The 18340-nt window shown below is 44.6% G+C and overlaps 1 protein-coding gene across 3 annotated transcripts; it reads left to right on the plus strand.

The window, feature by feature from the left end:
* The first annotated feature begins 11145 nt into the window (after positions 1-11145).
* On the plus strand, positions 11146-18065 carry LOC110495086 (gastrula zinc finger protein XlCGF26.1). 3 transcript variants are annotated; one of them, XM_036947939.1, is made up of 4 exons: positions 11146-11900; positions 12403-12647; positions 13091-13265; positions 14152-15369. In XM_036947939.1, the coding sequence occupies exons 1-4, from the start codon at positions 11627-11629 to the stop codon at positions 14166-14168; spliced, it is 711 nt and encodes a 236-aa protein (XP_036803834.1). In that variant the 5' UTR covers positions 11146-11626; the 3' UTR covers positions 14169-15369. The 3 variants fall into 3 exon arrangements, with proteins under 3 accessions (XP_036803834.1, XP_036803833.1, XP_036803832.1); XM_036947938.1 differs by lacking the exon at positions 14152-15369 and adding an exon at positions 16787-18065 and having other exon boundaries at positions 11147-11900; XM_036947937.1 differs by lacking the exon at positions 14152-15369 and adding an exon at positions 16784-18065 and having other exon boundaries at positions 11148-11900.
* Positions 18066-18340: the final 275 nt, after the last annotated feature.

An 18340-nucleotide genomic window follows, 5' to 3' on the forward strand; every position in this document is an offset into this window, starting at 1 on the left:
AAAGGCTGGGGGTATAGTAACTAAAGGCTGCCTCTTCATGCCTCTTGGTCCCCCTCAGGTTCTCTAGCAGACTATACTATTCCAGAGTCTGGGGGCATAGTAACTAAAGGCTGCCTCTCCATGCCTCTTGGTCCCCCTCAGGTTCTCTGGCAGGCTAGTCCAGAGTCTGGGGGCATAGTAACTAAAGGCTGCCTCTCCATGCCTCTTGGTCCCCCTCAGGTTCTCTGGCAGGCTAGTCCAGAGTCTGGGGGCATAGTAACTAAAGGCTGGGGGCATAGTAACTAAAGGCTGCCTCTCCATGCCTCTTGGTCCCCCTCAGGTTCTCTAGCAGACTATACTATTCCAGAGTCTGGGGGCATAGTAACTAAAGGCTGGGGGTATAGTAACTAAAGGCTGGGGGCATAGTAACTAAAGGCTGGGGGCATAGTAACTAAAGGCTGGGGGCATAGTAACTAAAGGCTGCCTCTCCATGCCTCTTGGTCCCCCTCAGGTTCTCTAGCAGACTATACTATTCCAGAGTCTGGGGGCATAGTAACTAAAGGCTGGGGGCATAGTAACTAAAGGCTGCCTCTTCATGCCTCTTGGTCCCCCTCAGGTTCTCTGGCAGGGTATTCCAGAGTCTGGGGGTATAGTAACTAAAGGCTGCCTCTTCATGCCTCTTGGTCCCCCTCAGGTTCTCTGGCAGGCTAGTCCAGAGTCTGGGGGCATAGTAACTAAAGGCTGCCTCTTCATGCCTCTTGGTCCCCCTCAGGTTCTCTGGCAGGGTATTCCAGAGTCTGGGGGCATAGTAACTAAAGGCTGCCTCTTCATGCCTCTTGGTCCCCCTCAGGTTCTCTGACAGGCTAGTTCAGAGTCTGGGGGCATAGTAACTAAAGGCTGGGGGTATAGTAACTAAAGGCTGCCTCTTCATGCCTCTTGGTCCCCCTCAGGTTCTCTAGCAGACTATACTATTCCAGAGTCTGGGGGCATAGTAACTAAAGGCTGCCTCTCCATGCCTCTTGGTCCCCCTCAGGTTCTCTGGCAGGCTAGTCCAGAGTCTGGGGGTATAGTAACTAAAGGCTGCCTCTCCATGCCTCTTGGTCCCCCTCAGGTTCTCTGGCAGGGTATTCCAGAGTCTGGGGGCATAGTAACTAAAGGCTGCCTCTTCATGCCTCTTGGTCCCCCTCAGGTTCTCTAGCAGACTATACTATTCCAGAGTCTGGGGGCATAGTAACTAAAGGCTGGGGGTATAGTAACTAAAGGCTGCCTCTTCATGCCTCTTGATCCCCCTCAGGTTCTCTGGCAGGCTATACTATACTATACTAGTCCAGAGTCTGGGGGTATAGTAACTAAAGGCTGCCTCTCCATGCCTCTTGGTCCCCCTCAGGTTCTCTAGCCGACTAGTCCAGAGTCTGGGGGTATAGTAACTAAAGGCTGCCTCTCCATGCCTCTTGGTCCCCCTCAGGTTCTCTGGCAGGCTAGTCCAGAGTCTGGGGGTATAGTAACTAAAGGCTGCCTCTCCATGCCTCTTGGTCCCTCTCAGGTTCTCTGGCAGGCTAGTCCAGAGTCTGGGGGCATATTAGACTACCTGCTGGGGCGGCAGTCCAGAGTCTGGGGGTATAGTAACTAAAGGCTGCCTCTCCATGCCTCCTGATCCCCTCAGGTTCTCTAGCAGACTATACTATTCCAGAGTCTGGGGGCATAGTAACTAAAGGCTGGGGGTATAGTAACTAAAGGCTGCCTCTCCATGCCTCTTGGTCCCCCTCAGGTTCTCTGGCAGACTATACTATTCCAGAGTCTGGGGGCATAGTAACTAAAGCCTCTCCATGCCTCTTGGTCCCCCTCAGGTTCTCTAGCAGACTATACTATTCCAGAGTCTGGGGGCATAGTAACTAAAGGCTGCCTCTCCATGCCTCTTGGTCCCCCTCAGGTTCCCTGGCAGGCTATACTATACTAGTCCAGAGGCTGGGGGCATAGTAACTAAAGGCTGGGGACATAGTAACTAAAGGCTGGGGGTATAGTAACTAAAGACTGCCTCTCCATGCCTCTTGGTCCCCCTCAGGTTCCCTGGCAGGCTATACTATACTAGTCCAGAGTCTGGGGGTATAGTAACTAAAGGCTGGGGGCATAGTAACTAAAGGCTGGGGGTATAGTAACTAAAGGCTGCCTCTCCATGCCTCTTGGTCCCCCTCAGGTTCTCTAGCAGACTATACTATTCCAGAGTCTGGGGGCATAGTAACTAAAGGCTGGGGGTATAGTAACTAAAGGCTGGGGACATAGTAACTAAAGGCTGGGGGTATAGTAACTAAAGGCTGCCTCTCCATGCCTCTTGGTCCCCCTCAGATTCCCTGGCAGGCTATACTATACTAGTCCAGAGTCTGGGGGTATAGTAACTAAAGGCTGGGGGTATAGTAACTAAAGGCTGGGGGTATAGTAATTAAAGGCTGCCTCTCCATGCCTCTTGTTCCCCCTCAGGTTCCCTGGCAGGCTATACTATACTAGTCCAGAGTCTGGGGGTATAGTAACTAAAGGCTGCCTCTCCATGCCTCTTGGTCCCCCTCAGGTTCTCTAGCAGACTATACTATTCCAGAGTCTGGGGGCATAGTAACTAAAGGCTGGGGGTATAGTAACTAAAGCCTCTCCATGCCTCCTGATCCCCTCAGGTTCTCTGGCAGACTATACAATACTATTCCAGAGTCTGGGGGTATAGTAACTAAAGGCTGCCTCTCCATGCCTCTTGGTCTCCCTCAGGTTCTCTGGCAGGCTATACTATTACAGAGTCTGGGGGCATAGTAACTAAAGGCTCCCTCTCCATGCCTCTTGGTCCCCCTCAGGTTCTCTAGTCGACTAGTCCAGAGTCTGGGGGTATAGTAACTAAAGGCTCTCCATGCCTCTTGGTCCCCTCAGGTTCTCTGGCAGGCTATACTATTACAGAGTCTGGGGGCATAGTAACTAAAGGCTCCCTCTCCATGCCTCTTGGTCCCCCTCAGGTTCTCTAGTCGACTAGTCCAGAGTCTGGGGGTATAGTAACTAAAGGCTGGGGGCATAGTAACTAAAGCCTCTCCATGCCTCTTGGTCCCCTCAGGTTCTCTGGCAGGCTATACTATTACAGAGTCTGGGGGCATAGTAACTAAAGGCTCCCTCTCCATGCCTCTTGGTCCCCCTCAGGTTCTCTAGTCGACTAGTCCAGAGTCTGGGGGTATAGTAACTAAAGGCTGGGGGCATATTAACTAAAGCCTCTCCATGCCTCTTGGTCCCCCTCAGGTTCTCTGGCAGGCTATACTAGTCCAGAGTCTGGGGGCATAGTAACTAAAGGCTGCCTCTCCATGCCTCTTGGTCCCCCTCAGGTTCTCTAGCAGACTATACTATTCCAGAGTCTGGGGGCATAGTAACTAAAGGCTGCCTCTCCATGCCTCTTGGTCCCCCTCAGGTTCTCTGGCAGGCTAGTCCAGAGTCTGGGGGCATAGTAACTAAAGGCTGCCTCTTCATGCCTCTTGGTCCCCCTCAGGTTCTCTGGCAGGCTAGTCCAGAGTCTGGGGGCATAGTAACTAAAGGCTGCCTCTCCATGCCTCTTGGTCCCCCTCAGGTTCTCTGGCAGGCTAGTCCAGAGTCTGGGGGCATAGTAACTAAAGGCTGCCTCTCCATGCCTCTTGGTCCCCCTCAGGTTCTCTGGCAGGCTAGTCCAGAGTCTGGGGGCATAGTAACTAAAGGCTGCCTCTCCATGCCTCTTGGTCCCCCTCAGGTTCTCTGGCAGGCTAGTCCAGAGTCTGGGGGCATAGTAACTAAAGGCTGCCTCTCCATGCCTCTTGGTCCCCCTCAGGTTCTCTAGCAGACTATACTATTCCAGAGTCTGGGGGCATAGTAACTAAAGGCTGGGGGTATAGTAACTAAAGGCTGCCTCTTCATGCCTCTTGATCCCCCTCAGGTTCTCTAGCAGACTATTCCAGAGTCTGGCTGTATAGTAACTAAAGGCTGTCTGTCTCTTCAGACAGAAACTGCTTTTTTATTATTGATGAATATTGAATGACCTCTGAAGGTACATTTAAAGTTAACCCAAACAATAAGGGGATTTGCTGAACCTATAATGTATCAGTTATAATGATTTTGTCTTAGTTAAGAATAAATTGTCATCCAGTAAACTTTGATTAAAATGTCCAACATCCCCGTCCACATGGAAATTCTATAAGAATTATGTGAAGGCCAATTAGACTATGGGCTGATCGCATTCTTTCAGGGGTTTTTAGTCTCTAAATATCCACTATTTCTAATGAGTCCATAATATTTTTGATAATTAATTGGTAGTTAATATCATCACACCTTTTGAGTTCCTTTGTCCATGACAGAACATTATTTCACCAACCCCATTTCCTTTTTCCACGCAACTTCATCTCAGGATGTAGATCGAGTTTCCTGTAAATAGTAAATGTTCTATTCCTTTTCCTTCAGCCGCATAAAGACTGATCTTTTCCTATAATGTCTTAACCCGTTACAATTATAACCGGCTATACTTATTGTAGCCCTTACTGTAACTAGACACTATTCTCAGTCTAAATGGACCATCATTAGTGCTTGTAAAGTTACTGCCATCGGAGGTATTATGAAGGTCAAAAATAGAGATTTCAAATGTCTGATGTTTAGAATTCAAGAAACACGTTCGAGCAACCATTTGTTTGGTTCTGTTTGCCTGTGAGCCAATGGGTGTTAGAACATTTAGTCAAGATGTTATGTGTGTAGTAGATCTGAGTAGGTCGATGTGTATGATCGTGGATGTGATTTAGTGAGAGTGTGTACGATGTCTGGATTAGAGTAAGACTATAATGTGTGATGTCTGAAATAAGGAATAACCCAGCCAGTTTGCATGGTTGAGTGTCTGTGTGTGTGCGATGTCTGGATTAGAGTAAGACTATAATGTGTGATGTCTGAAATAAAGAATAACCCAGCCAGTTTGCATGGTTGAGTGTCTGTGTGTGTGCGATGTCTGGATTAGAGTAAGACTATAATGTGTGATGTCTGAAATAAAGAATAACCCAGCCAGTTTGCATGGTTGAGTGTCTGTGTTTGTACGATGTCTGGATTAGAGTAAGACTATAATGTGTGATGTCTGAAATAAAGAATAACCCAGCCAGTTTGCATGGTTGAGTGTCTGTGTGTGTACGATGTCTGGATTAGAGTAAGACTATAATGTGTGATGTCTGAAATAAAGAATAACCCAGCCAGTTTGCATGGTTGAGTGTCTGTGTGTGTAACATGGAGTGTAGCCTTAATATTCAGGATGATGATTGTAATCCGTGTCGTATATAAACATCATAGTTACAAAAAACTTCCTTTTCTTAGAAAAACACTTCCCAGCATTTCCATGGTAATTGACGTTTCACATGATGATGAAAGAGACCTTGCATTACTATAGAGACGGATTCACTACAGTACACAAGTATCCCGTACAATATGTTGTTATTCCCCAACGTTTATATTCTGATATCTTCCCATTGCTTGTTGTAAACAGATAAACATGTCGACCAAGACAACGGCCCTGTTCTGATGTCTTCCCATTGCTTGTTGTAAACAGATAAACATGTCGACCAAGACAACGGCCCTGTTCTGATGTCTTCCTGCTTGTTGTAAACATAGATAAACATGTTGACCAAGACAACGGCCCTGTTCTGATGTCTTCCTGCTTGTTGTAAACAGATAAACATGTCGACCAAGACAACGGCCCTGTTCTGATGTCTTCCTGCTTGTTGTAAACAGATAAACATGTCGACCAAGACAACGGCCCTGTTCTGATATCTTCCCATTGCTTGTTGTAAACAGATAAACATGTCGACCAAGACAACGGCCCTGTTCTGATGTCTTCCCATTGCTCGTTGTAAACATAGATAAACATGTCGACCAAGACAACGGCCCTGTTCTGATGTCTTCCTGCTTGTTGTAAACAGATAAACATGTCGACCAAGACAACGGCCCTGTTCTGATGTCTTCCTGCTTGTTGTAAACAGATAAACATGTCGACCAAGACAACGGCCCTGTTCTGATGTCTTCCCATTGCTTGTTGTAAACAGATAAACATGTCGACCAAGACAACGGCCCTGTTCTGATGTCTTCCCATTGCTTGTTGTAAACAGATAAACATGTCGACCAAGACAACGGCCCTGTTCTGATGTCTTCCCATTGCTCGTTGTAAACATAGATAAACATGTCGACCAAGACAACGGCCCTGTTCTGATGTCTTCCTGCTTGTTGTAAACAGATAAACATGTCGACCAAGACAACGGCCCTGTTCTGATGTCTTCCTGCTTGTTGTAAACAGATAAACATGTCGACCAAGACAACGGCCCTGTTCTGATGTCTTCCCATTGCTTGTTGTAAACAGATAAACATGTCGACCAAGACAACGGCCCTGTTCTGATGTCTTCCCATTGCTTGTTGTAAACAGATAAACATGTCGACCAAGACAACGGCCCTGTTCTGATGTCTTCCCATTGCTCGTTGTAAACAGATAAACATGTAGACCAAGACAACGGCCCTGTTCTGATGTCTTCCCATTGCTCGTTGTAAACAGATAAACATGTCGACCAAGACAACGGCCCTGTTCTGATGTCTTCCCATTGCTTGTTGTAAACAGATAAACATGTAGACCAAGACAACGGCCCTGTTCTGATGTCTTCCCATTGCTTGTTGTAAACATAGATAAACATGTTGACCAAGACAACGGCCCTGTTCTGATATCTTCCCATTGCTTGTTGTAAACATAGATAAACATGTAGACCAAGACAACGGCCCTGTTCTGATGTCTTCCCATTGCTTGTTGTAAACATAGATAAACATGTTGACCAAGACAACGGCCCTGTTCTGATATCTTCCCATTGCTTGTTGTAAACAGATAAACATGTCGACCAAGACAACGGCCCTGTTCTGATGTCTTCCCATTGCTTGTTGTAAACAGATAAACATGTCGACCAAGACAACGGCCCTGTTCTGATGTCTTCCCATTGCTTGTTGTAAACAGATAAACATGTCGACCAAGACAACGGCCCTGTTCTGATGTCTTCCTGCTTGTTGTAAACATAGATAAACATGTTGACCAAGACAACGGCCCTGTTCTGATGTCTTCCTGCTTGTTGTAAACAGATAAACATGTCGACCAAGACAACGGCCCTGTTCTGATGTCTTCCTGCTTGTTGTAAACAGATAAACATGTCGACCAAGACAACGGCCCTGTTCTGATGTCTTCCTGCTTGTTGTAAACAGATAAACATGTCGACCAAGACAACGGCCCTGTTCTGATGTCTTCCTGCTTGTTGTAAACAGATAAACATGTCGACCAAGACAACGGCCCTGTTCTGATGTCTTCCCATTGCTTGTTGTAAACAGATAAACATGTCGACCAAGACAACGGCCCTGTTCTGATGTCTTCCCATTGCTCGTTGTAAACATAGATAAACATGTCGACCAAGACAACGGCCCTGTTCTGATGTCTTCCTGCTTGTTGTAAACAGATAAACATGTCGACCAAGACAACGGCCCTGTTCTGATGTCTTCCTGCTTGTTGTAAACAGATAAACATGTCGACCAAGACAACGGCCCTGTTCTGATGTCTTCCCATTGCTTGTTGTAAACAGATAAACATGTCGACCAAGACAACGGCCCTGTTCTGATGTCTTCCCATTGCTTGTTGTAAACAGATAAACATGTCGACCAAGACAACGGCCCTGTTCTGATGTCTTCCCATTGCTCGTTGTAAACATAGATAAACATGTCGACCAAGACAACGGCCCTGTTCTGATGTCTTCCTGCTTGTTGTAAACAGATAAACATGTCGACCAAGACAACGGCCCTGTTCTGATGTCTTCCTGCTTGTTGTAAACAGATAAACATGTCGACCAAGACAACGGCCCTGTTCTGATGTCTTCCCATTGCTTGTTGTAAACAGATAAACATGTCGACCAAGACAACGGCCCTGTTCTGATGTCTTCCCATTGCTCGTTGTAAACAGATAAACATGTCGACCAAGACAACGGCCCTGTTCTGATGTCTTCCCATTGCTCGTTGTAAACAGATAAACATGTAGACCAAGACAACGGCCCTGTTCTGATGTCTTCCCATTGCTCGTTGTAAACAGATAAACATGTCGACCAAGACAACGGCCCTGTTCTGATGTCTTCCCATTGCTTGTTGTAAACAGATAAACATGTCGACCAAGACAACGGCCCTGTTCTGATGTCTTCCCATTGCTTGTTGTAAACAGATAAACATGTCGACCAAGACAACGGCCCTGTTCTGATGTCTTCCCATTGCTTGTTGTAAACAGATAAACATGTCGACCAAGACAACGGCCCTGTTCTGATGTCTTCCCATTGCTTGTTGTAAACAGATAAACATGTCGACCAAGACAACGGCCCTGTTCTGATGTCTTCCCATTGCTCGTTGTAAACATAGATAAACATGTCGACCAAGACAACGGCCCTGTTCTGATGTCTTCCTGCTTGTTGTAAACAGATAAACATGTCGACCAAGACAACGGCCCTGTTCTGATGTCTTCCTGCTTGTTGTAAACAGATAAACATGTCGACCAAGACAACGGCCCTGTTCTGATGTCTTCCCATTGCTTGTTGTAAACAGATAAACATGTCGACCAAGACAACGGCCCTGTTCTGATGTCTTCCCATTGCTTGTTGTAAACAGATAAACATGTCGACCAAGACAACGGCCCTGTTCTGATGTCTTCCCATTGCTTGTTGTAAACAGATAAACATGTAGACCAAGACAACGGCCCTGTTCTGATGTCTTCCCATTGCTCGTTGTAAACAGATAAACATGTCGACCAAGACAACGGCCCTGTTCTGATGTCTTCCCATTGCTTGTTGTAAACAGATAAACATGTCGACCAAGACAACGGCCCTGTTCTGATGTCTTCCCATTGCTTGTTGTAAACAGATAAACATGTAGACCAAGACAACGGCCCTGTTCTGATGTCTTCCCATTGCTCATTGTAAACATAGATAAACATGTAGATAAAGACACAAAAGACAGACAAACAAAAATCATATTGAATTACAGAAAAGTTCTCTACAATAGAGACAGAGGGAGAGAAGAGAAGCTACTGAGGAATCCTCCACAAGCTACTGAGGAATCCTCCACAAGCTACTGAGGAATCCTCCACAAGCTACTGGGGAATCCTCCACAAGCTACTGGGGAATCCTCCACAAGCTACTGGGGAATCCTCCACAAGCTACTGGGGAATCCTCCACAAGCTACTGGGGAATCCTCCACAAGCTACTGAGCAATCCTCCACAAGCTACTGGGGAATCCTCCACAAGCTACTGAGCAATCCTCCACAAGCTACTGGGGAATCCTCCACAATCTACTGGGGAATCCTCCACAAGCTACTGGGGAATCCTCCACAAGCTACTGAGGAATCCTCCACAAGCTACTGAGGAATCATCCACAAGCTACTGAGGAATCATCCACAAGCTACTGAGCAATCCTCCACAAGCTACTGGGGAATCCTCCACAAGCTACTGGGAAATCCTCCACAAGCTACTGAGCAATCCTCCACAAGCTACTGGGGAATCCTCCACAAGCTACTGGGGAATCCTCCACAAGCTAATGGGGAATCCTCCACAAGCTAATGGGGAATCCTCCACAAGCTACTGGGGAATCCTCCACAAGCTACTGGGGAATCCTCCACAAGCTAATGGGGAATCCTCCACAAGCTACTGAGGAATCCTCCACAAGCCAAGAGTGTGCAAAGGGTGGCAACTTTGAAGAATCTCAAATGTTAAATATATTTATATTTGTATTAACACTTTTTTTGGTTACTAAACTCAGCAAAAAAAAGAAATGTCCCTTTTTCAGGACCCTGTCTTTCAAAGATAATTTGTAAAAATCCAAATAACTTCACAGATCTTCATTGTAAAGGGTTTAAACACTGTTTCCCAATGCTTGTTCAATGAACCAAAAACAATGAATGAACATGCACCTTTGTTTTTTAAGTGTTCAGAAAAAGGTTAAAATAAAGCTTTTTGGACACTAAGAAAGCTTGTTGGACACTAAGAAAGCTTTGTTGTAGAGCATTTAACACAAAATCCGAGGAGGGGCCAGCTGAGTATAAGACTGTATCATCTGCATATAAATGGATGAGTCAGCTTCCTACTGCTTGAGCTATGTTGTTGATGTAAATTGAGAAGAGCGTGGGGCCTAGGATTGAGCCTTGAGGTATTCCCTTGGTGACAGGCAGTGGCTGAGACAGCAGATTTTCTGACATTATACACTGCACTCTTCGAGAAGGGTAGTTAGCAAACCAGACCAAAGACCCCTCAGAGACACCAATAGTCCTTAGCCGGCCCAGAAGAATGGAATGGTCTATCGTGTCAAAAGCTTTGGCCAAGTCAATAAAAATAGCAGCACAACATTGCTTAGAATCAAGTGCAATGGTGACATCATTTAGAACCTTTACGGTTGTAGTGACACATCTATAACCTGAGAGGAAACCAGATTCCACACCAGAGAGTAACTATAGACATCAAGAAAGACAGTCAGTTGATTATTGACAAGTTGTTCCAACACTTTTGACAAACAGGGCAAATTAAAAATAGGCCTCTAAACAGTTAGGTCAGCTTGATCTCCCCCTTTAAATAAAGGACCCACTGTAGCTGCCTTCCAGTCAATGGGAACCTCCCCAGAGAGGAGAGACAGGGTTAAAAGGTCAGAGATAGGGGCAGCAACCTTAAAGAAGAAAGGGTCTAAACCATCTGACACTGATGTTTTTTTTTGGGGGGGGGGGGGTCGAGTTTCCTTTAGCACCTCGAACTCAGTGCCTTAGCCCATACACTGCACTGTTCATGCTCTATGTGAATCAGCGTTAAACGACCTCAACTTACAAGCGCCTGGGAGATGAACACATAGCGCCGAGGAAACCCTCGACATATACAGTCCAACAGGTTCAAAAAGAGGAAGACACATTTCCTTATTTGGAATTGTATGTAATGACATTGTTTGCCACGAAAAAAACTATGTAGTGAATCTTTTTAGAAACTGCGTTACCCACTCCAGTCAGCAGACGGCGAAGTCTTTCAGGTGATGCTTCTCGCGTGACGTATAATGTAGTGGACACACGGGTTTCCACTAGTTACCACAGCCACAATGTCGACATTGGCTATATCGAAAGATTAATGAAAACAAACATTTTCTTTTTGGTCTTAATTTAGGGTGTGGCATAATGTTAGCAATGTGGTTAGCGTTAAGGTTGAAATCTAATTTTAAGAAGATAAATTGTGGGAATGGGTGGGGTTTATGACTTTGTGGCTGTGGTAACTAGTGACGACCGACTGCGTTGGACGCGTCTTCAACAACACCGCTAAATCATCTCTGTAGCTTGTTAGCCAACATGAAATACAAACATTGAAGCTCTGTAGACCATTTTTGTGTAGCTACACGAATCTCGGTGATTTAAACACAGTTCTTTTAACGTTTCTACTAGTTCAATTAAACGTGATTTGCTTGCTAAATTTGCACATGTGTTACCGGGCCTAGCATTAGGGTAGTCGCTAATGCTAACTAGCTAACATCCCTGACAATAAGTTCACTAAGCTACTCTCCCCCTGCTAATGAAGATGAGGTCTGCTGGGCGGAGAAAGCAGCTCTGGGGATGAACATTGTCATTAAAGAAGAAGAGGAGGATATTACAGTGATAGGAACGGAAGAAGCTTGTCGAATTAAAACAGAGGAAGTGGGGATAGAGGCTGTCACAGTGGAAGAAGAGGTAGAAGCTTTCAGAATAAAAAAGGAGATGGCTTCCTCTATCACATTGAAAGAAGAGCCTTTTGGAGTGAAGGAGGAGTCAATAACATTGAAAGAAGAGAAACCTTTTGGGGTGAAAGAGGAGGAGGAGGAGGAGGAGACAGAAGATCCGGTTAACACTGGTGAGTATTGTCTTAAAAACAGGGGGAGAACTATGCAGTTGTTGAACTGGTGTGTGGTTTTAAATTATAAAAAAAATATATATACATGTGTTGGTACACTGAAGAGAGCATAACCAGTAAAAAAAAAACATTGATTTAAAGCATCAACTCCTATTTAATCATTATAACATTCAATACACCCCACATACATGTCTGGGGTCCAATCTTAAAGTAGCAAAAAACTAAAATTAAGATTTTGATCACAGCGTATTAAGACGTTGTTGTTGTTGTTGTTGTTGTTGTTGTTGTCGTTGTTGGGCTTATTCTAATGACCTCATATAAAAATACTACTTTTTAAAAAGTGTATTTATTTATTTTCCTTTAGTTTTGTATTCAGAGTTCGCTTTTCTATTGCACTCCGACCGAAGGTCCTAGGATGATAAGTGGTATGTTTGGAATCAGATGAGGGAGCAAGCTATAACCTATGTTTTTACCGATAGTCAAACTCTCTTCCCTTTTACAGATCCAAAAACGAGGCAATATGCAGTTTCCTGGCCCTCCCAGAGCTCTACAGTGAAGGAGGACATCAGAAAGATACAGGAAGAAGCTAATGTGACACCTGTGAGTCCCAGACAGTTTGGTGGTGATGACGATGCTATTCACTGCGACCAAGAATGGGACGTGAAAGACAAGGATTGGTTTCCTAGCAACAGGCTGAAGGCGGAGTTGGCTCCAGAGAGCCACACCCCAGAGCAGAGGGGGAGTGGTGTGAGTACATCCCAGTCACAAAGTGTTTCTGGTTCTCAACATTCCTTCCTTAATTCCTGGACCTCCTCCTATAAATCCATTGGAGGAGAACATCTGAGGTTCATCCAAATACTGATATGTGAATGTTTTTTGGCAAATACAGGTGATTCTGATTGGACTTTCTCCTCCACAACATTTATAGCAGGAGGTCCAGAGAATGAGAGGAATCAAGGTAGGTGTGTTTCTGATCTGAGGTTCCTCCTCTTGGACTTTCTCCTCCACAACATTTATAGCAGGAGGTCCAGAGAATTAGGAATCAAGGAGGGTGTGTTTCTGATCTGAGGTTCCTCCTCTTGGACTTTCTCCTCCACAACATTTATAGCAGGAGATCCAGAGAATGAGAGGAATCAAGGTAGGAGAGTGTTTCCCACCCTAAATTGATTGTTTATTTTTGTGGTTTCCAGGACATGTCTTTCCCTCTCCCAGAGGCCCCAGGTCGTGCCTCTCCCACTGTTGCCTCTCCCACTGTTGCCTTACTGTGGGGTCTGAAGAGGGTGTCTGTGCGGCTGGTCGACTGCAGGAAAACACCGGGTCTGCGTGGAACTGTGAGAGGAGGAGAAGAGGGAGATTCAGATTCAAGTAAGAACAGTGGTGTGTGGATTAGACTGTTGTAGAGCAGCTCATTAGTTCTGTGGTCAGTGTATTCACTGTTGTAGAGCAGCTCATTAGTTCTGTGGTCAGTGTGTTCACTGTTGTAGAGCAGCTCATTAGTTCTGTGGTCAGTGTGTTCACTGTTGTAGAGCAGCTCATTAGTTCTGTGGTCAGTGTATTCACTGTTGTACAGCAGCTCATTAGTTCTGTGGTCAGTGTATTCACTGTTGTAGAGCAGCTCATTAGTTCTGTGGTCAGTGTATTCACTGTTGTAGAGCAGCTCATTAGTTCTGTGGTCAGTGTATTCACTGTTGTAGAGCAGCTCATTAGTTCTGTGGTCAGTGTGTTCACTGTTATATAGCAGCTCATTAGTTCTGTGGTCAGTGTATTCACTGTTGTAGAGCAGCTCATTAGTTCTGTGGTCAGTGTATTCACTGTTATATAGCAGCTCATTAGTTCTGTGGTCAGTGTATTCACTGTTGTAGAGCAGCTCATTAGTTCTGTGGTCAGTGTATTCACTGTTGTAGAGCAGCTCATTAGTTCTGTGGTCAGTGTATTCATTGTTGTGAATTAGGATAATTAACATGGTAGGTTAGTAGAATTAGGTTAAGGTTAGGATAATTAACGTGGTAGGTTAGTAGAATTAGGTTAAGGTCAGGATCATTAACGTGGTAGGTTAGTAGAATTAGGTTAAGGTTAGGATAATTAACGTGGTAGGTTAGTAGAATTAGGTTAAGGTCAGGATAATTAACGTGGTAGGTTAGTAGAATTAGATTAAGGTTAGCTAAAATGCTAAAACTGTCCTGATGCAACTCAGACAAATCTATCTAAAAAATTTAAAAAACACAACCATAATGTCTATTTACCACCACAGACCGATGCTGGACCTAAGACTGCACTCAACAAACTGTATGAGGCCATAAGAAAACAGGAAAAAGCTCATCCAGAGGCGGCGCTCCTAGTGGCCAGGGAGGGAACTGCAGGGAAACTTAAATCTGTTTGATCTCATTTCTACCAGCATGTTAAATGTGCAACCAGAGGGGAAAATTCTCTAGACCACCTTTACTCCACACAGAACGCACGGGGACTGGTGGTGTAGTTGAGTGAGATGCCTACCTCTACCAAAAGACAGTAAATGTCCCTGCTGTTGACAATGGGACCAGTTTATTCCGATAATGGAGGAGGTAGAACATCAGACTGATGACGGGTCTCACCCTAGAGTGGATGTTGAGGGGAGAACATCTAGGTCAAGGCCAACGACGGGTCCTCACCCTGGAGTGGATGCTGAGGGGAGAACATCTAGGTCGAGGCCAACGACGGGTCCTCACCCTGGAGTGGATGTTGAGGGGAGAACATCTAGGTCAAGGCCAACGACGGGTCTCACCCTGGAGTGGATGTTGAGGGGAGAACATCTAGGTCAAGGCCAACGACGGGTCCTCACCCTGGAGTGGATGTTGAGGGGAGAACATCTAGGTCAAGGCCAACGACGGGTCCTCACCCTGGAGTGGATGCTGAGGGGAGAACATCTAGGTCAAGGCCAACGACGGGTCCTCACCCTGGAGTGGATGTCGAGGGGAGAACATCTAGGTCGAGGCCAACGACGGGTCCTCACCCTGGAGTGGATGTTGAGGGGAGAACATCTAGGTCAAGTCCAACGACGGGTCCTCACCCTGGAGTGGATGTTGAGGGGAGAACATCTAGGTCAATGCCAACGACTGGTGATCCCAGCTTTTGGTGGCAGCAGTTATATCTAACTACCCCGACCCCAACAGCAGTTATATCTAACTACCCCGACCCCAACAGCAGTTATATCTAACTACCCTGACCCCAACAGCAGCTACATTGGATTCCAGGAAGCTGAGGCTCATAGCGTCTTATACGAATAACATTTTCAATAAATAACATTGTAGTTAAAAAAATTATGAACAATTTAATGCACATCAACTACCTAGTACCCCTACACTTCAACTACCTAGTACCCCTACACATCAACTACCTAGTACCCCTACACTTCAACTACCTAGTACCCCTACACATCAACACAGTACTGGTACCCCTGTGTATACAGCCATGTTATTACCTCGTACCCCTACACATCAACTCAGTACTGGGACTCTGTGTTTACAGCCATGTTATTACCTCGTACCCCTACACATCAACTCAATACTGGTACTCTGTGTATACAGCCATGTTATTACCTCGTACCCCTACACATCAACTCAGTACTGGTACCCCTGTGTATACAGCCATGTTATCGTTACTCATTGTGTATTTATTATTACGCTCTAAATACTCAAACAATGTACCTAAAAACTATCTGGGATCCTGACAAACAGCCACGTGTTATAAAGGACCCACAAGTGTTTGTGGGTCAACTTCCCCTTTAAAGCAGGATTCCGGAGAAATATTTTCTGAATCCATGCAAAAAACAAGTGCAGTATTTATAATCTAACTTATTTTTTTTAAATCAAAAACAACAAAACCGAGTAGCCAAGTGTTTCCAGCATTCAGAAAATCTACACTGGAGTTGCTTACCAAGACGACATTGAATCTTCCTGAATGGCGTAGTTACAGTTTTGACTTAAATCGGATTGAAAATCTGTGGTAAGATTTTAAAATGGCTGTCTAGCAATGATCAACAACCAACTTGACCGACTTACCCAGAAAAACTCACAGCTGTAATCGTTGCCAAGGGTGATTTTAACATGTATTGCCTCGGGGGTGGGAAATATTATGTAAATTAGATATTTCTGTATTTCATTATCAATCAATGTGCAAAAAATGTATAAAAACACGGTTTCACTTTGTCATTATAGGGTATTGTGATGTCATTATGGGGTATTGTGATGTCATTACGGGGTATTGTGATGTCATTACGGGGTATTGTGATGTCATTACGGGGTATTGTGATGTCATTACGGGGTATTGTGTGTGGATGAATTAGAATGTTTTATTTAATGTCAGATGTCAGATGAACAATGTCAGATGAACTCGTGGATCCATTTTGTTTGTCTCTGCCGTGCAGTATGAAGGAAGTTAGAGGTAGTTTCAATAGCCAACGCTAACTAGCATCCGCTAGCATACCTGTAGACTGCCGTGCAGTATGAAGGAAGTTAGAGGTCGTTTCACTGGACAATGCTAACTAGCATCCGCTAGCATACCTGTAGACTTTCAGTCATTGCGCTAACACGAGTTGCCAGAATCTCGCAGTATCCGTTTAAAGCCACAGTGTAAGATGTGTTTACCGTCAAAGAGTGGGCCACCAACAAAACAGTATTACCAATGGATCAAATGCAGCCTATGACATTGATTTAAATACTGTAGTCCTCAATTTATGTGATTATAGTGCTCTGCTATAAGACTTTTTAAAATGTAAGAATTGTTTGAAAACTGGCCTCAGGTTATTGAGGGATGTGTTTAGGATTCAACCTCATAGGAAGACAGTTGTTTCATGTGGAGGTTTCATTCAGGTCTCTCTTTTAAATACACATACTGTTTTTCTTTAGCAGGTGAAAGACCAGACTCAGAGGAACCAGAGCCAGAGACATCCAAACCAGTAAGACAACACCACTGCTCCCAATGTGGAAAGAGTTTTACCCGGTTAGGGTCCTTGAAAAGGCATGAAGGAATACACGCAGGAGAGGAGACTTACCACTGCTCCCAGTGTGGAAAGAGTTTTACCAGGTTATTTAGCCTGAAACGACATGAGATGATACACACAGGAGAAAAGCCTTTCCACTGCTCCCAATGTGGAAAGAGTTTTACCCGGTTATGGCACCTGCAAATGGATGAGAGAAGGCACAGAGGAGAGAAGCCTTTCCGCTGCTCCGATTGTGGAAAGAGTTTTACCCAATTAGGGAGCCTGAAAGAACATGAGAGAATGCACACAGGAGAAAAGCCCTTCCACTGCTCACTTTGCGGAAAGCGTTTTACCCATTTAGGAAGCCTGAAAGGACATGAGAGCATGCACAGAGGAGAAAAGCCCTTCCACTGCTCACATTGTGGAAAGCGTTTTACCCGGTTGGGGCACCTGAAAACACACGAGAGAATTCACACAGGAGAAAAGCCCTTCCACTGCTCCCTGTGTGGGAAGAGTTTTACTCAGTTAGGGGGCCTGACAAAACATAAGATATTACACAAAGGAGAGAAGAATTTCCACTGCTCTCTGTGTGGAAAGAGTTTTATCCAGTTATGGGGCCTGAAAACACATGAGTGGACACACATAAAAGAGAAGCCTCACCCCTGTTCACAGTGTGGAAAGAGTTTCACACAGTCAAGATACCTGAAAAAACATGAGCTGACACACTCCGCAGAGAAGCCTTGAAAGAATCCACATGGCAGAGAAATATATATTGGAAAGATATTTACCTAGTTAGGGAACCTGAAAGACCACAAGGTAACAGACACAGGGGAAATGCCTTACCACTGCTCCCAGTGTGGAAAGAGATATTTAACAATAATACATCAGTTAATTAATGAGTTAACACATACAGTGCTCCAACACTTGTCTCATATTTTTTGACTGACTGTTTATGCCACACGAAATCAAATTGTACAAAGTGAACTCAATGTTTTTTTTTTTTTACATGAATTGGACATATACCTGTTTCAGTATAGAGTAGGTCCGTTGTAATGCTTTTTAAATAAATTATAACTTTTTAGAACTCTGTCTTTGTGTATTTTCTCTGTGTGTTAATCAAGTGCTATCTATTTACATGTGCTATATTTCCTCTTGTGTTTGCATTGTGTATGTGTGTGTGTGAAAAAATAAACTAATGTACAGACTGAGAAAAACTTACGAATCTAATTCCAACAGTATTTATTCATAATGTACATGTTAATATTGAGAGGGGTGTACTGCAAGGCAGGATCAATAAGGACTAGCCATCTAACTTTGATAAAGAACCAAACATAACTGGATTTTCTGGTTCATTCATAAATCTCAATTTAGATATGCGTTTTTCAGACCATGCCCATTTCTAGCGTCCCTTTTCAAAATAATAAAAGGTATCTGGCTAACTCATCGATCCTGCTGTTGTTGTATACCACTCAGGTCTAAGTCT

Source organism: Oncorhynchus mykiss, chromosome 17, assembly GCF_013265735.2.
Source record: "Oncorhynchus mykiss isolate Arlee chromosome 17, USDA_OmykA_1.1, whole genome shotgun sequence".
In the NCBI taxonomy this organism is placed as follows: Eukaryota; Metazoa; Chordata; class Actinopteri; order Salmoniformes; family Salmonidae; genus Oncorhynchus; species Oncorhynchus mykiss.

What these genes read in the sequence shown, in the direction of transcription:
- LOC110495086 (XM_036947937.1), top strand. Translation starts at nt 11,627, where the DNA reads ATGAACATTGTCATTAAAGAAGAAGAGGAGGATATTACAGTGATAGGA. An exon ending in AGAAGATCCGGTTAACACTG is followed by an intron (nt 11,901 to 12,402) that starts GTGAGTATTGTC and finishes TCCCTTTTACAG; the next exon opens with ATCCAAAAACGAGGCAATAT. An exon ending in CAGAGCAGAGGGGGAGTGGT is followed by an intron (nt 12,648 to 13,090) that starts GTGAGTACATCC and finishes TGTGGTTTCCAG; the next exon opens with GACATGTCTTTCCCTCTCCC.